The following is a 17009-nucleotide window of genomic DNA, read 5'->3' on the forward strand; positions in this document are numbered from 1 at the left end:
CACCCTCTGCCACAGAAACAGGGCTCTATGGTGTGTGCCAACAGTGGCCCTTAAAGGCACAGGGAGCCCAAGAAGCCCAGTTCCAAGATGTAGACAGTGTGGAAGCTGACCAGGCTCCACGTTGTCCACAGCCACACCCCAGACCTCAAAGCAGCAGCCAGATCAATGGCACAAGCATCCAGAGATTCCCCCCAGACTCTCAAGAAACCCCACCAAGGGGTCACAGGACCCACCCCAGGTTAAAAAAAAGCAGCCACCCTCCTGGTCCAGGGCAGAACTAAAGGACTTGCTGGACCTCTGGGGAGATGATGCCCTACTGCTGGACACAACCAAGCTGCACAATGCACTGGGCTATGCTCACATCGCCAAAGCCCTGGTGGAACATGGCCACCCTGCCCACACTTTGGAACAAGTGTGGGCAAAGGTAAAAGAAATCTGCCAGGTCTATATGAGGACCCAGGACACAAGGTGGTGGTCAGGGCAGTGACAGCAACCTGCCCCTTTTATGAGCTCCATCATCTCCGGAGGAGGGAGGGGATGAAGATGGCTTCCCCTGCGAGGGCACCCTGGACTCAAAGGAGGGAGAGCCTCTATCCCTGTGGGAGCAGGAGCTGGACCCGCAGTCCCAGCAGCTGTCCACCAGCAAGGATGACTCTGAGGACTTGAGTGAGGTGGGGCTGGTAATCACCCTGGAGTTTGGCTCCTCCAGAGCAACCTCCAAGGCATTTCCAGACCTGTCTGGGGATCAGATGAGTACCACATGGGCACACACCCTGGGAGCAGGGGGTGGGTGGGCAGGACGCTGCACCATGGGAGGGTGCGGGTCAGCTGCAGGGGCAATACCCCAACAAGTGGACAGCACCCCAGACCACACGTGTGTGTGGTAGGGGAGAGAGAGGCTGTCATGCACCTTGCTCACTCGCCACCTATGCTGTGACCCCTCAGTGATCATACACCCTCAGGGCCTCTGGCCCATTAAGCAGGGTTACAGGAGAGGGTTGGCGTGTTCCAGTGTGGCAGGACACACATATCCCAGGGATGGGGGCTGCCACTCCTGGTGGATGGTGGGGGGTGCCCTTGGAGGCCAAGTGGTGGGAGTTACTCACCATGTTCCCTTTCTCCTTACAGCTGTGCCATCGGAGGGCCATGCCAGCCCATTCCACAGCCCACCTGTGTCACAGGACCTGCCCCTTCCCTGTTATGCCCCCATGATGACCCCTTACCACCTCTGGACCAGTCTGGTCAGGGATTACCTGGGGCAGGGCAGGGCAGTGGTGATAGACAGTGGACGAAGCACCAGCAACCACACAGGTGGTCTTCCCTCCTGAAGTACTTACCACATGGCACAAGCACTAGCCTTCTCCACTTTGCCATGCCCTCCCAGCCTGCTGAGTCCTGCTTCTCCTGACCCCCTGCTGCTGCTGCCTGTCCCCACCACCCACACCCTGTCCCAGGTGACCCTCCCCCACTCCAGTTCATAGGATAGCTGGGACATCCACCACAGGGGCCCCGAAAAGCACAGAGCATGGGATGGCCACCCTATCACATCCTATGGATGGGACAGCTCTGCACGCTTCTTCCTTTTCTTAGAATCATGAAATATATCATGTCATGATCACTTTCAACCAAATTGGCTTCCATCTTCAGATTCACTACCAATTCTACCCTGTACGTCAGAATCAAGTCTAAAATGGCTGTCCAGCATGTAACTTGCTCCACATTATGGAATAAAAAGTTATTCCCCAAGTACTTTCCAATAGCTTATTAGAAATGTTGTTTTGCTGTATTACTTTTTCAGTAGATATCTGGTTAGTTAAAGTACCCCATTGCTACCAGGTCTTGTATTTTATATGCTTCTCTTATGTATTCTAGAAATGCCTCATCCATCATCTCTTTCTGATTTGGTGGTCTATACTAGACCACCCCAATCATGACGGCACTCTTATTTCCCCCCTTTGCCTTTATCTAGAGACTCTCAGCTGGTCTCAATCTCAAGGCAAGAGTTCATTTTCTTGATGTGTAATGCAACACCTCTTCCCTTTTTACCTTGCCTGTCATTTCTGAGTAAACTATGCCCACCTATACCAATATTTCATTTCTGAAACTTATCCCACCAAGTCTCATTGATAGGCGTTAAGCCATAATTTAGTTTATGTACTAATGCTTCCAGATTTTTCTATTTATTTCCCATAGTCCTTGCATTTGTATATAGACATCTAAAGTGTTGAGCAGATTCCCTTGCTGATTTCGCTCTTGTTGAGCCTATGGCTCCATTGTAATCAAACTCAGAAAAAAGAATAAAAGTATTTTTATTTTTCAGGTATGTGGGAGATACTCAAATACAAAATGATAAAGGTCATGTATCCAAATCCACATATCACAATAAATAAATATTTGAACCATATTCAGTAACTTAGTGGCGACGTCTACACTAGGACACTACGTCAAAGTAGCCTATTTCAAAGTAAGAACATCGAAATAGGCTACTTTGACGATTATCATCTACATGTCCTCCAGGGCTGGTGACGTCGACGTTCAATGTCGAAGTAGCACCGGGGAACATTGAAAGGAGCTGCCCCGGAAGGAAGTGTGGAACGTCCACACACACAAGCCCCCTCTTTTGAAATAAGGGGCCAAGAAAGCCCGCGGAAGGGGTCACAGAGCAGACTAGCCCTTCTGGGGCAGCTGCAAGCCACTCCCTTAAAGGGCCCCTCCCAGACACACCTGGCCTGCACTGCATGAGCAGCCCTGTGTTAGTGATACAAGCCTCGCAGACCTCGAGCCTGCAGACATGGACGTCCAGCAGCAGCTGGAAGCCCTCCAAGCCACCTCCTGCAGAGCAGGCGTCCTAGATGCTGCCTGGGCAGCCGCCCAGCAGCTTCTGGAATGGGAGCCCTCCCCAGGGGCACCAGGAGAAGCTCCTGACCATCGGGCCCTCCTGCTTCCACGCCCCCGCTTGCCGGGTGCCCCACTGACTCTGGAGCTACCCCTCCAGCACCGAGTGGTGGGAGCACCTGGTTAATGGGGAATGGAATGATGACCAGTGGCTGCGGAACTTCCGCGTGACCCGGCAGACCTTCATAGAGCTCTGCCAGTGGCTCACCCCCGCACTCAGGCACCACGACACCCGCATGCAGCGTGCCCTCCCCGTCGAGAAGAGGGTCACAATAGCTGTCTGGAAGCTGGCCATTCCAGACAGATACCGCTCCGTGGGCCAGCAGTTTGGAGTGGGAAAGGCCACAGTTGGGGCTGGCCTGATGGAGGTAAGGAGGCCTGGGGCTGAACCCCCTGCTGGGGAGGGGGTCCTGGGTGAGGGGGGGCCTGAGGAGAAGGTCCTGAGGAGGGTGTCCTGGGTGAGGGAGGCCCGGGTGAGGGGGGGCCTCAGGAGGGGGTCCTGGGTGAGGGGGGGGGTCATACTCTGCAAACCCTCACAGGCACCCATGTTCCCTCTCCACAGGTGGTGTGTGCACTCAATGCCCTGCTGCTGAAGAGGGTCATCCGAGTTGGGGACCTGGACGCGGCCATCGAGGGATAAGCCGCCATGGGATTCCCCAACTGCTTTGGAGCCCTCAATGGGACCCACATCCCCATCCGCGCCCCAGACCACAGTGGTGGCCGCTATATCAACAGGAAGGGCTACCACTCTGTGGTCCTGCAGGCCATGGTAGACAGCCGTGGCCGCTTCCAGGACGTATACGTGGGGTGGCCCGGCTGTACCCATGACGCACGCATTTTCCAGAATTCGGGACTATGCCACCAACTGCAGGAGAGGACCTACATCCCCCAGAGGGAAATCCCTCTGGGGGATACCACCACCGTACCTCTCTGCATGGTGGAGGATGCGGCTTACCCACTCCAGCCCTGGCTTATGCGGCCCTATACAGGCCACCTCAATGCTAGCCAGGAGCACTACAACGCCCGACAACCATTCCCGCCAAGTGGTTGAGTGAGCCTTTGGGCGCCTGAAGGGCCACTGGCGTTGCCTCCTGGCACGCCTAGACCTGGGCCTCCAAAACATCCCCCAGGTTGCGGGTGCCTGCTGCACGCTCCACAACCTGGTGGAAAGCAAGGGGGAGACCTTCGTGCAGGGCTGGGCACTGGAGGCTGGAACAGCCTACCCCCAGCCAGCTGCTGCCCCGAGCCACCAGGCCCACCAGGATGGGGTCCGGGTCAGGGAGACCCTGAGGGAATCCTTCAACCAGGGGGCCTAGTGAGCGACACTCAGGCCATCCCTGCACCCCGCCCCAGCACCCACACCCCACCTTCACCAAAGGCACACGAGACACAGGTTTTTTGAAAAATAAAAGTGTCATTATTTAAATAACCAAAAATTTCACCTCTTTTCGGCATATATAAACCAAATAAAACAGAATCATTGAAAATAACTATATACAGGTGGGGACATCTATAATAAACTATGTACAGGAGGGTCAACTATAAATAACTATATACAAGGGCAGGGACAACTATATACAGGGGGGAGATGTGGGCAGGCCACACATCGGCCCATCATTCCGGGGTGGGGGTGGAAGGGCACGACCCGTGGCGCGTTGAGGTGGCTGGTCCCCCGCTGAGCCAGGGTCCCCGGCGAGGCCGGCTGGGGGCGGGGTGGTATGGTCGAGGCAGGTCCTCGGCCCAGTCATTGGCCCTGGGTGGCTCCTGCCCTGCGGAGCTGGTGGGTGGGGTGGCAGGCGGGACATCAGCAAGCGGGGCAGCAGGGAGGGCAGCATGGAGGACATCGGGGTGGGGGCAGACGGGCCACCAGCTCCTCAAAGGTGTTGGCCACTTGGTTGAAGGTGGCCATAAACTCTCGCCAGGCCTCCCAGCGCCAGGTGGCCTCCTGCTTCTCAAATTGGAATCTCCACTCCATGATGTCTGCCTGGCACTGGAGGGCAGCAGCCACCTCTGGGTCATGTGTGCTGTGGCGGTGGCCCCGGCAGGGGTGGGCCCATCCTGGTGCAGGCGGTGAGCCCGGGCATTGGTGGTCCGGTGGTCTCGGGGGGCTGTCTGGGACCACGGATGGTGCGGCTGCAGAAATAGGGGGAAAGGAGGAAGGGAGGCCATGAGTACCCAGCCCTGACCCGTGGCCCACCCCCCATTCCCCCAAGGGCCTGTGGTCCCCCCCATCCCCCATTGGTGCATGCAGTGATCCTGTGGGTAGCCCCTTCCAGTGGTCTGCCCCTCTCACCGGGGATGGGGCACGGCACTGTCCATGGGTGGAGGTGCTGCTGGGCACTGGTGGCTGTGGCACCATCCCTGGACCGTGGTCTGCCCAGGCCATGGCAGGCTGGGGTCTTGTGGGGATGTGGGGGGCCCCTGATCAAGTGAGGCCCCTGCCCCATGCTCAGGGGGTCTGTGCCCTGTGGAGTACGTACCTGACGGTGCACGGCCAGGATCAGGAGAAGTCCATCTAGCGGACACCCAGCTGGAGCTAAGGGATGGGATGTCCAGCATGAGCTCCCCGTCCTCACTGGACCACTCGGTGACTGGGGTGGAGGGTCCCGGCTCTAGCCCAGGGGGTGCAGGTCTGGCCTCCGGACCCGACCCTGGCTCCAAGGCCTGCTGGGGCTCGTCGGCCATGTTGTCAAGGATGGCTGCGGGGGAGGAGGTGCCCCAGGGGCCCAGGATAGCCCTGAGCTCCCAGTAACAGGGGCAAGCGGTGGGGGCAGCCCCAGACCGGCTGGCCGAGTCCCGGGCCCGGGCGTAACCCTGCCGCAACTGCTTGATCTTACTCCTGACATGGTCAGGAGTGCAGGCAGGGTGACCCTGGGCAGCCAGGCCCTCGGCCAGCCGGGCGAACGCGTCTGCGTTCCGCCGCTTGCTCCCCATGATATGCAGCACCTCCTCCTCACCCCAGAGCCCCAGCAGGTCACGGAGCTCAGCATCAGTCCAGGAGGGGCCCCGCTTCCTAACCCCGTCAGCTGGAGGCCTGGGAGCCCTAGGATGGCCTGGAGGGGGAGCTCTGGGGGCGCTCGGGAGGCTGGCTCGCTGCCATGGTGTCCATCTGGCCTGTGCAGGGGGACCTCATGGCACGGCTGCTGCCTGCATGGTGTCAGCTTCCTGCTACAGGGTTTCCCGGGTCCATGCAGCTTTAAGAACCGCTGGGCGCAGAGATCATAGAGCCCCGCGGGGCTGGACAGCATGTCTCCACCTAACAGCTGATTGCCGCCATGGTGGACCCTGCTATTTTGAAGTAGTGGGACGTGGATCGTCTACACATACCCTACTTCGACGTTGAATGTCGAAGTAGGGCGCTATTCCCATCTTCGGATGGGAATAGCGATTTCGACGTTGTGCCAGCTACTTCAAAGTAGCCGGCTAGTGTAGACGCACCCAGAATTACATTGTTCCCTTTTTTACCAACTGTTAGGACTTTGTCAATGAAATACTAACTTTTTTTATTCAAGGAATATATTAATAAATTACATATGGAATTATCTCTAGCAGAGAGCAATTTGGCAGAGTCCCTACCTTTAACAATTGAATTAGGATTTTGCTAATGAAATGTAATCATGATTGTGCTAGACTTAAAAATGCAAATTAAGGAAATGAACAAAGGAATTGGTTGCCATCCTGCTGCTGCATCAGATGACGTCTGACATCACTGTCTCCTCAAGATAGTCTCCCTTAAAGAGGCTAAATAATTGATCAGTATCTGTTGTTTCTCTGGAATGAATTTTGAAGGAAAACTGTCTGCATTGACTGAAACCTAATCCTTCTGTTTGCCCTGCAATAGGATGCTGCCATGTGCTGCCGAGAAGAACTGCAATTGAGCCTCAAGGCCTGGGTGTGGCTCTTGTCGTTTAATCTCTTCTTTTTCCCTTCCCTTTGCTGCTTCTCCCTCCCCCCATCCTGTCTCTTGGAGGCCCAGTGAGGTCAGCTCATGAATATTGCTGCATTTCCCTGAGATACTCTGGCACCGCTTGGTACCTCGTGTGTGTGTGCATTTTACCAGCCCAGCAGCAGACAACGTGGTGGTGAGTAATGAGATTGCCTTACAGTAGAGCCATTGTTAAGGGTTGGGGATTTTGTGTGTGTGTGTGTCGCGCACGCCTCTTTTTCAATAATGTTAAATACAACTAAAACTCAACACACTGTAAATTGTCTAGGGTAACCCTTTTCTTTCTGCATGCGAAAACTGGGACAAAAGCATCCTCCAGCTTTAATAAACATACTTGCACTGTGCAGCGTATTTAAACCTACTAGAATGAGAGGACATGATCTGTGCTGGGAAGATGAACAAATTGAATGGAAGCCCATTCTGAATTCTGGGCTGCTTCTGTCTATGGATTTAGTTCCACACTGGCAGTTGAAGACCGTGAACCCTTTCCCTCGTTTGCTGTTGGGCTTTTTCTTCCCCCCACCCCCCCATGGCAGCTGTTTCCAGCAGGAAAACCTGCAGAGTGACAACTGCTTCCTGTCACCTCTTTGAAGCCATGTGATTTTGTCTCTGGTGAGCTGATTCTATTGCAGCATTTGTGCAGATGGGAAATTCTTACTTGGAAATGGGTTTCAGTTGCAGGGACAAAAAAAAGTTAATTAATTTGTATAGAAGCCTGACAGTGCTGGAATTTGGGACACAAAGGATTCAAGTTATTTTCCTGGCAAGTTATAGTCCTCAGCCTGATGACTTTGCTGCAGTGAAACTTCAGGAAGAAATCCAGGTATTGTTTAGGGCTACAGATTTGTTGGTTTAATTTTTAGCAACATGTAACAGTCATGCTTCCTAGTCATGAATAAGATACAGAAATCAAGTTAAGTCCATGTTTTTAGCATCTCTATATATAGTGTGGTTGTTATAGGCAACTGAAATATAAGGAAACACGTTTAATAAATTATTTTTATAAAGTAACAGATTATAGCCCCCACTTTTGCCAATTAATATATTTGCACTTTCTGCCCAATTATTTTCTTTGGAACATTAATTTTCAATACTTCAACTAAAATCATTAGTGTAGATGTCAACACATGTAACGCTCATCTGTGCATCCCTGGCAATCAACAGTGTCATAGCCCTAGAGTATGTTCCCGAGTTGTTTAATTGGTACAGACTGTAGAATGACCTTGCCAAATTCTGTTTCCTCTCTTTACTGCTCTGCAGGCTTCAGTTAACTTTAGATCATTAGAAATGTACTGGGGCCCCTAAGGTTTTTACTTTTGCATAAACTATCTCTGTAAATAAAAATTGAATAAAGGCTATTTAGTACACTTTGTTGATCACAGTGAGCATTTTAAGGAGGAAACATCCTTGTAAGGTTGCACCCAGTAAATACTCTTTTTATTATAGATTGCAACTGTGGAAACTATCACTTTGCTAATTTGGAAAAAGTTGCCAACTGAGCAGAATTTGGTAACCATAGTAACAGTCGGTCCTGGGTCTAAATGGTGTTCTCTGTTTTCTAGCCCTTTATATTACAAAGATGGGTAAAATTGGACAGCCAGACAGCTCATAATTAATATATGACAATCACTGGGAAAGCAGAAGAAAAAAATAACTTTTGAACCCAGATTTGTAATTAGTTTGTTGTCCAGCGGCACTGTATCACTAGTCCTTAAAATTCATATAAGAAAGTTCAGTTTAGTATTATTAACCCTAATCTTCATAATTATTTAAGAGGGAAGGGGCCCGCAGTGAGTTCTCTGGTTAGGTGGCCTAACCTTTACTTCTTTGTTAGAGCTAAAGGAACTTCTGGATTTAGTTACCCCCAAAGCAGAAAATACGCCTGCTCCGCTCCCCCCTCGCGAATGCCCCTTTGGACAGCTTGGGGAGTCCAGGCCAGCCGGGCGGAGATGCGTTAGCGTCTGTAGCTGGCACGCACCGCACAGCGTTGGCCAAGGTGAACAGAGCCAGTAGGGCGTGGAGAGCTCAGTGGGGCAAGGGCCACTTGCCATTGTGTGCTGACAGGAACCACCCGTGCTGAGAGCAGCCGCGGGGGGGGGGGGAACACGCCCCCCGCGGAGCCGGACAGGAGCCGCGTTCTGTTCTCCGCTCCCAGGGGGGGTTACCCCACTGACTTCGGCCGCCTTGCTGTGGAGAGAAGCACGAGTCGGCGCCCAGGCGCCCCATGGGCCGGGGCTGGCAAGCGGGGTGGAGTTGGCTCGGAACAAAGCGCTCCGGCTTCCGGGCGCTCGCCCTGCCTCCCCCCGCGGCAAGGCGGCCCCTTCCGCACGCCCGGCCGGCGGAGCCACCCCCTAGCGCTAGGGCTGGACACGTGCTGCGCCGGGCCCGGCTGCGAGCGGGTGCGCTTCTCTCGGCCCCGCTCCCTTCCCTGTGCCGCTCTTTCTCCAGCTCGCCGGGAGGAGGAGGAGGATGCCCCGGCCCTCTGCGAGGCTCCCCGGCACCCGCCAGCAGCCATGAGCCAGTCGCCCGCCGGGGGCGCTGCAGCGGCTGCCGAGCCCCGCCAGCACCCGGAGGGGAGCAGCAGCAGAAAGCAGCCGCCGCCGCCGCAGCGAGCGTCCTCTCCGGCCGGCCCCCGGGACAACCGCGCCGCCGCCACCCCCCCGCGCGCCCCGCCCGCCGCCCCCAAAGGCAGCTGGGCGCGGCAGAGAGGCTGCCGGGGCCGGGGCGGCGGGGAGCGGCCGCTGCCGCGGGGCGCGGCGCCGCCGGGAGCTGTCCCGCCCGGGGTGGGTGCTGAAGCGCAGCCGCACGCGGCGGGGGCAGCCGCAGCCTGCCGGGCTCCGGAGCCGCCTACCCCCGCCACGGAGCCGGCCGGCGAGGAGCCGCCGCCCGCCGGAGCAGGAGGAGGAGGAGCGGGCGAGCGGGAGGGGGCAGCCGCGCCGCAGCCGCCGCCCAGGAGCTGGAGGGGCAAAGCGGGGAGGGCTCCGCAGAGGGGAGGCGGCGAGGCGGGCCCGGCCCCTCCAGCCTCCTGCGGCGCCGGCAGGGGCCGGGCGGGCGGCGGCTGCTGGCGGGAGGGCAGCCTGCAGAGCGAGCTCCTCCAGTTCCACCTGCGCCGCAAGGGCGGCGAGCACAGCGCCTCCGACTCCGCCATGGCAGCGGCCGGGCCCGAGGGGCTGCAGCAGGACGGCCCTAACCCCAGCCCGCCGCAGGCCGAGGAGCTGCAGGAGGAGATGGAGAGACTGCGGGAGGAAAACGAGACCCTCAAGGTGAGCTGGAGGGGGAGGGGAGGGACACACCCCATAGGGAAGGGGGGCCACAACCCCGCCTCCTGCGGGCAGAGTGGGCTGCGCCGGGCGTCTCCAGCCCCTCCCCCACAGCCAGGGGCCAGAAGGGGGCCCGGCACGTGATGGCATCCGCCCTGGGAGCGGGAGGGTGCGGATGGGAAGGAGGGGGCTTTGGGAGCTGCGCTGGAAAGGTGCAAGGCCTGTCTCCCACGCCCTTCCTGCTCCCTCCCAGCGGGGCTGGGCAGATGCTACACAGAATGTACCAGGCACCCTGGGCCGGAGCTCTGTTTGCTTCCTATTGCTTTCTCCCCCGCCTGAGAGACAGGCTTTCTACGGATAGCTACTATGCAAGCAAGAATGTGTTTCCTTCCGTTTCTAAAAGCTCTTCTGCTGCCCTCTATTTAGCCCGTTATCTTGAGCATGAGAGAAGACCAGTTTTCCAGATTCATTTTTAACCATATTTCTTGTTTTGTCCCTGTCTCTCTGATATTTATTTTCTTGATCCATGTGTTTGTGTTCTCCTTCTGTGCCTGACTGCATGTCAGAATGAGATAGATGAGTTGAGGACCGAGATGGATGAGATGAGGGACACTTTCTTCGAGGAGGATGCTTGTCAGCTGCAGGAAATGCGTCATGAGCTGGAGAGAGCCAACAAGAATTGCCGAATCCTACAGTACCGGCTCCGTAAGGCTGAGCGCAAGAGACTCCGTTATGCACAGACTGGAGAGATTGACGGGGAGCTTCTGCGCAGCATGGAGCAGGACCTCAAGGTACAGAAAAACCTCGTCCTCGTGTGCAAGTGGGTGGTTGACACGGGAAAGAACTGAGTGCTGAGGCAAAATGGTGCTCTTGTATCCTCTCTGATTCAGACATTCTGCTCAATACCAGTTTGAAACACGTGCATCTTCTAGACCATGCAGGGAGCATGGGCACAAGAGGCCAGACTTATCCTTTGGTATGGGGAGGCAGAATTTCATGAGCCATATTTTGAACTTTGCGTTCATCTTTTATTCAGTCTTTATTCAAGCCAGTTCTTGCTGATGTCAGTGGGAGTTTGAGTAGTCACTCAGTGACCTTTTTAGGTCACTACAAACCAAACAGCTTACGTTCTGTGGGCAAGTTTTTGTAATCCATCTGAATAATCCGGCTGACTCCAGTGAGACTACTGTAGTATTTACTCAGGCTTCAGTGAAACTATCTATATGTGTAATTTATTCACAGGGTGATATTGTGCCTCCTTTGAAATCAGTTGAAAAATTCCCATTGATTTCAGTGGGATCCAGGCTTTCAGCCATAGATCTTTAAGATAGAAGGGACCATTATGAACATCTTTCTAATTTGATCTCCTGCATAATACAAGCCATACATACATTTGTATCAAGGGATTCCTGCCTGAAGTCCATAGCTTCTGGCTGAGCTACAGCAAGTCTTTTGTAAAACAATCACTTCAAGTGATAGAGAAACATTTGGATTCATACATAAGCTATTCCAATGCTTGATTGACTTCATTGTTAGACAGTCATTGGGCCAAATTTGTGCTTTATTTCTAGTCTGAATTTGCCTAGCTTTAGTTTCTATGCATGATATCTTGTTATGCCTTTAACTGTTGAATTATATATCTCTGTTAGAAATATTGTCATTGTACTTATCAACTGTGATGAAATCACCTATTTATCTTCTCTTTAATAAACAAAATAATTGTTTCAGTCACCGTAAGGTTTTCCAGAACTCAAATACTTCTTGTAGCTCTTTTCTAAACTTTTTTCAGTGTGTCAGCCTCATTTAAAAGTGTGGATACCAGAACTGGAGACAGTATTTCACTTGTGATCTTGGTAATGCCATGTACAATGATAGCAACCTCTTATTTCTACTTCAGCTCAATAGTTCCCTGTATGTACATTCAAAGATCACATTTGCTGTCTTAGCTAGTGCATTGCGCTGCAAGCCTATGCATCATGCTCCCTAAGTCCTGTTCTGAGTTACTGCTTTCTAAATAAAATTCCTCATCCCACAAAGGTGACTTCTGTTCTAGTTGCAGAGATTGAAATAATTAATTAAAGTGATTATCAGTAATTACGAGCAGGCTGGGACCAACCTTGCATACCTAAACAGGAGTGAAGAAGTGAGGCACTGTGCCCTGGTTTGTGCTCCATATGGTTGGAGAGGGTGTACCTTGTTCTTTGTCAGTACTTCCATGGGCATTAACTGTCTGAAAGGGACTTGCCCAGGTACAGTGTGAGTGGGAGCAGTGAGTAAAGGAATTCTGTGAACTGGAAGTGCAGCACTTGGTCCCTTTCATGTACACTCTCCAAGGGTAGTGGAGCTACTGCTTCATTGTGAACTTTTTGGAGTCCAAAGATGGAGTGTTTGTTTAGAGCCTAATCCAACTCACACTGAAGTCAATGGGAAGAATCTTCTTTACTAACTTTAATAGGAGTTGGGCTGAATTCTTAGTTAGCCAGAATCCAACTGGTCAACAATGGCTGCCACACAGCTCTTCTACTGAAGAAGAGTCATGAGTGACCATTCAGAAAATGCTGCAGTAACACATATTTTGCATATATTTGTTTTTGCAAATACCATTTCATTTAGGTTGCAAAAGATGTCTCAGTAAGACTTCATCATGAGTTAGAAAATGTGGAAGAAAAACGAGCTACAACAGAAGATGAAAATGAAAAGCTAAGACAGCAGCTTATAGAAGTTGAGATTACTAAACAGGCTCTACAGAATGAACTGGAAAAAGTGAAAGAGGTTAGTATCATTCACTGTTGCTATTTCAAAATATGTGAACTGTTGTTATTCCAGTCTGGAGTTCTGAAATGATCATTATTGAAATAACTAATTTTCCATATACCCATTGCAGATAGGTGGGAATTCTGAGAGTGCAGAGAATGCAATAGGAAGCCCTTTACAGGTGGCAAATGGTCATGTGGAATAGATTGATTATTGAGAAGTTGTAAACAAATTAGAGAAATTAAATGTGCTATGAGTATTGTTTCAAAGACGTACACAACCTAACTGTTGTCTTGCTTCTCTGCAGCTCTAGGGTTATTGAGTTGTCATAGCTAAGGGGCTCTGAGACATTCTGCCTGTGCAAGGCAGATGCATGAGGAATGCTATGTGCATTTCCGGTATAAATGTACTGAGTGGTTCTTCTGCACACCTTTTGTAAGCTGATATATGTGCTCCCGCAGCAACTGCTGTCAGCTACTAGCAGGCATGCAGAGTTCCCATCCTAGCTCCTCACATTCCCTTCAAGTTTTGGAATTGCCATGGGTGCACCAGCTCTCCTTTCAGCCTGGTGGTCAATGAAGTGTTAGATCTGTATTGTACCTGATATGTTCACGTGGTACATGGGAAAAGGTACATGGGTATGCAGAGACTGATCCGGAGGTTTTCACTGGACACTTTTACACCCATTCAGGCATGCACATGTATGTGCACACATGTGCACTTACATATTTAGTATCGGATGCCCCTGTGCACTTGGAGATACTGAAAATTGCAGGAACTGTGATGTGTTGCCCGATGAGTGGAAATTAACGTTGATCAGGGCTGCAACAGCTTGCAATCAGTTTCACATCAGAACGTAGGGAGCTCTTTGTCGTAGCATGTGATACAGCACTGTGTTTTCCACTGAATGCTACCACATGCAGACTGACAATATCCTGTTCAATGTACCCTGCAGATGCTTTGTTAAGCAAACTTACCACTCTCTCCAGATGGAAGCAGGCCGGTTAAGCTGCAGTGTACAATGTAGGTTATTCATGTGCACAATGAGATGTCAGCCTTTCTTTGTAGCAAATTACTAATTGCTTATATCTGCACCTCATTATTAATAATTATCATTAATAGTAATGCTTTTATTGCAGGGAGCTGTGGTGATTGATATGCATTCTCTAATTCATTTGCATTCTCTACATATTAAATTTTCAGAACATTAGATATGCATCTTGATATTAAATATATATTAGAGGTAGGTTAGTTTACAAGGTCAGCAAATGTATTATTGTTTAAAGATGACAAAGGCATAATAATAATGAGTAATAATTAATTACATAGAGGTACATTTGGTGTAGCCTTTATGTAGCTTTTTAGGCTTTGTCCAGATTACCGGGATTTATTGACAGAAGTTTTTGTCGGAAGATATCTTCGGACAAAACTTGTGTCGACAGATTGCAGCCAAACTGCCAAGCAGATTTCAAGAGTGATTTGCTCTGTAGACAGAGAGAGGCTGGACTGCCCAGCCGCTCTATCGGTGGAATGACCATTCAGAAGCACAGCAGACTGTGTGTCAACAAAGGATCCCCTGGAACATCCAGACCAGCTTTCTGTTAACAGATCTCTGTTGGCAGATGCATTAATCCTTGTGGGGAGCAGGGAACAGCTGTCAACAAAATTGCTTGGGAATCTGGATGCTCCACATTTTGTCGGCAAACTGGCGGTTTTGGCGACAAAACCCTCTAGTGTAGACATAGGCTTAGTGGTGTAGTAGAAAGTAAGGATTCCCCCATTTTGTGCATCCACATTAGTGCTAAACTCAATTGCAGCAAATCACTTGGATGTAGAGGAGCTCAGCCTTTGATGCTTCCTGTTGTGCAAAATAAGGTAGGTATGGAATAGGCTGGCAGCTGGGGATGGGGGTGAGGGGAGGGAGAAGAGAATGCCAAACCCCCCAAATGGGTTTCAGAAATCACTTCTCCAATGCAAATATGAAGCCGTGGGAACCACTGTGCCTTTCGGAGATGGAGTTGCGCTCCAGTGAATCATCTTTTACTATGAACTCCACGAAAACCTAAGAGTCTAGAGGCAGTGTTTTTCAGTGGGTAGGGCACTGTACTGGGGGCCAAGAAAGATGGCTTCTGTTCCCAGGTTTGGCACTGACCTTCTGGATAAGGTTAGGCAAGTCGTTTCACCTCTCTGTTTCCTCCCCAACTCTTGGTCTATTTAGGTTGCGAAGTCTTTGGGATGGAGATTATGTCTTGCAATGTATTTGTACAGTGCATAGCACAATAGGACCCTGGTTTTGGCTAAGGCTTTTAGATGCTAATGTAATAGAAATAGTATTAATTTAGCCCACAGTATTTAGCACTTCATATGTATGGAAACTTTAATTCATGTAAATTTTAACTTATTAATGGAAATACTTGTAGGTGAAATGGGAATAATGCATTTAAATATTTGTACTATATGTGTTTCTGGTGATGATGTCTGCAGTTATGGTTCATTAGCATTTTCCATTATAATATCCTGTTTCCAGTTGCTTATAATTTTGTTCAAATTCAGTGGCTAGTATGAACAATTTCCATGTTCAGAGTCTTCATCAGGCTGAAAGTTGTTGTTGTTGAAAATTTCTCGGAAAAAGGTTCCGTTTCCAAAAATGAAGGAAAAATATATTGTTACATGTTAGCTATCACTATTTAAATGAAAACTTGTAGCACTTCGGTACTTTGAAACACGGGGGATGTGTCTTTGCTCTCCTCCTGAAAATCCATCCAAAATATGGCCAAGTTATTATACACTGAAAAATTTCAGCTTACGTATGCTCAGTAAAGATTTGTTGGTTTGGCAGCTACATTCTCAGATGTTTTCATTCACTGTGGGAATGTTCCAGTCCTTTGCAGATCCTCTGCACCAGCAGGGCTGTGCTAATATCATCCCCATAGAGCAGAGGAGGGCAATAAGAACCCTGCGGATCAGACACAGTTCACCAGAGTTAGCCTCTTTTGGGCTGCCAGATACACCACTCGCAGCACCCATTGACCTCAGTTCACCATTCCCAGCTAGTGGGAGCTATAGGAAGCAGTGGCCCAGCCCATTGCTCTTTCTGCAGCTCCAGCTGGCTGAAATGGCAAACCACAGACAATGGGAGCTGTGAGCAGATGTACCTATGAACAGACAGGTGAATAAAGCTCCTAACAAACCATGTCCAGCCCACAGGCTGCTTATTCCCCATCCTTGCCAGACAGCTGCTGAATGTGGTCCAGGAGAGGATCCTAGGGCTGAGCAGAACTTTGTCTGTAATTATTCTTTTCGCCTTTTGGAGCTGTCATGGCACCACGACCAGGGGCAGCGAGGCTAGCTCTGTTGTGCTTTCAGGGTCTTTTCCCTCTTCCCTCCCTTCCCCATCCACGGGCATTTGGACAGTGTAGAGGAGAAGAAGGAATAGCCTGACTGGAATGCAGAGAGTTGTGGGGCTTGGAAAGGTGTGGAATGAGTAAGGTGGATTTAGACAGGGACAGACTGATCCAGGGCTAGTCTCCATGCCCAGTAGCCCTGGTCTTCCCCTAGGTGTTCCCCATCTGAGTGCCAGCTTCCCATCCCCCTCTTCCCCTAGTCTGCCCCCAGCAACACCCAGTCTCTTTAGCAGACAGTATCTGTCTCCCTCCACAGCTCCTTGTCCACAGCCTCCTTGCACAACGAATTCCAGGTCTCCCCTACTGACTCCTCATTTGATCTACTTCTTTCCTCTCTCCCAGTCTCCAGTTGTCTTCTCCTGGTCTTCTCTGTCCTTTTATTCTGCTGCCCGGCCATGCTGGCTCTCAGTCTCCCTCCCTAAACTCCTCATCCAGGCTCAGTCTCCCTGGCTTCTTGTCACAGTCTCCACCCTCATTGCCTCTTTGTGTGAGTGTCGTTGCTCTGTCAGTTGTTCTACTCTGCATCTGAGGTATTCCGTCAGATTCACCTCCCTGGGCCCCATTTCCTCCTCCCTAGTGCCAAGCTCCCCTACTTCTTGTAACTTCTGGTCTGACATCAGTGTTCTCCATCCCCAGCTAGCACCAAGTCTCCTCTGCTCCCTGTTTATCTCTCTGGCACCTGATCCAGTCCCCTGGCTTCCTCTTCCTCCAGTTCCCATTCTCCTTGCTTAGCCAGTACCACCCTCCCCA

At 51.4% G+C, this 17009-nt stretch overlaps 1 protein-coding gene across 1 annotated transcript in view; it reads left to right on the forward strand.

Moving 5' to 3' along the window:
• Positions 1-10056: 10056 nt before the first annotated feature.
• Positions 10057-17009, forward strand: part of LOC142011328 (microtubule cross-linking factor 3) — a 32873-nt gene continuing 25920 nt past the window's right edge. The window contains exons 1-3 of the mRNA XM_074990601.1: positions 10057-10104; positions 10668-10892; positions 12715-12873. Coding sequence (XP_074846702.1) covers positions 10069-10104; positions 10668-10892; positions 12715-12873 — 420 coding nt within the window. The 5' untranslated portion in view covers positions 10057-10068. The remainder of the gene's footprint in view (positions 10105-10667; positions 10893-12714; positions 12874-17009) is intronic.

The sequence above is a fragment of the Carettochelys insculpta genome, chromosome 3 (assembly GCF_033958435.1).
Source record: "Carettochelys insculpta isolate YL-2023 chromosome 3, ASM3395843v1, whole genome shotgun sequence".
NCBI lineage: Eukaryota > Metazoa > Chordata > Testudines > Carettochelyidae > Carettochelys > Carettochelys insculpta.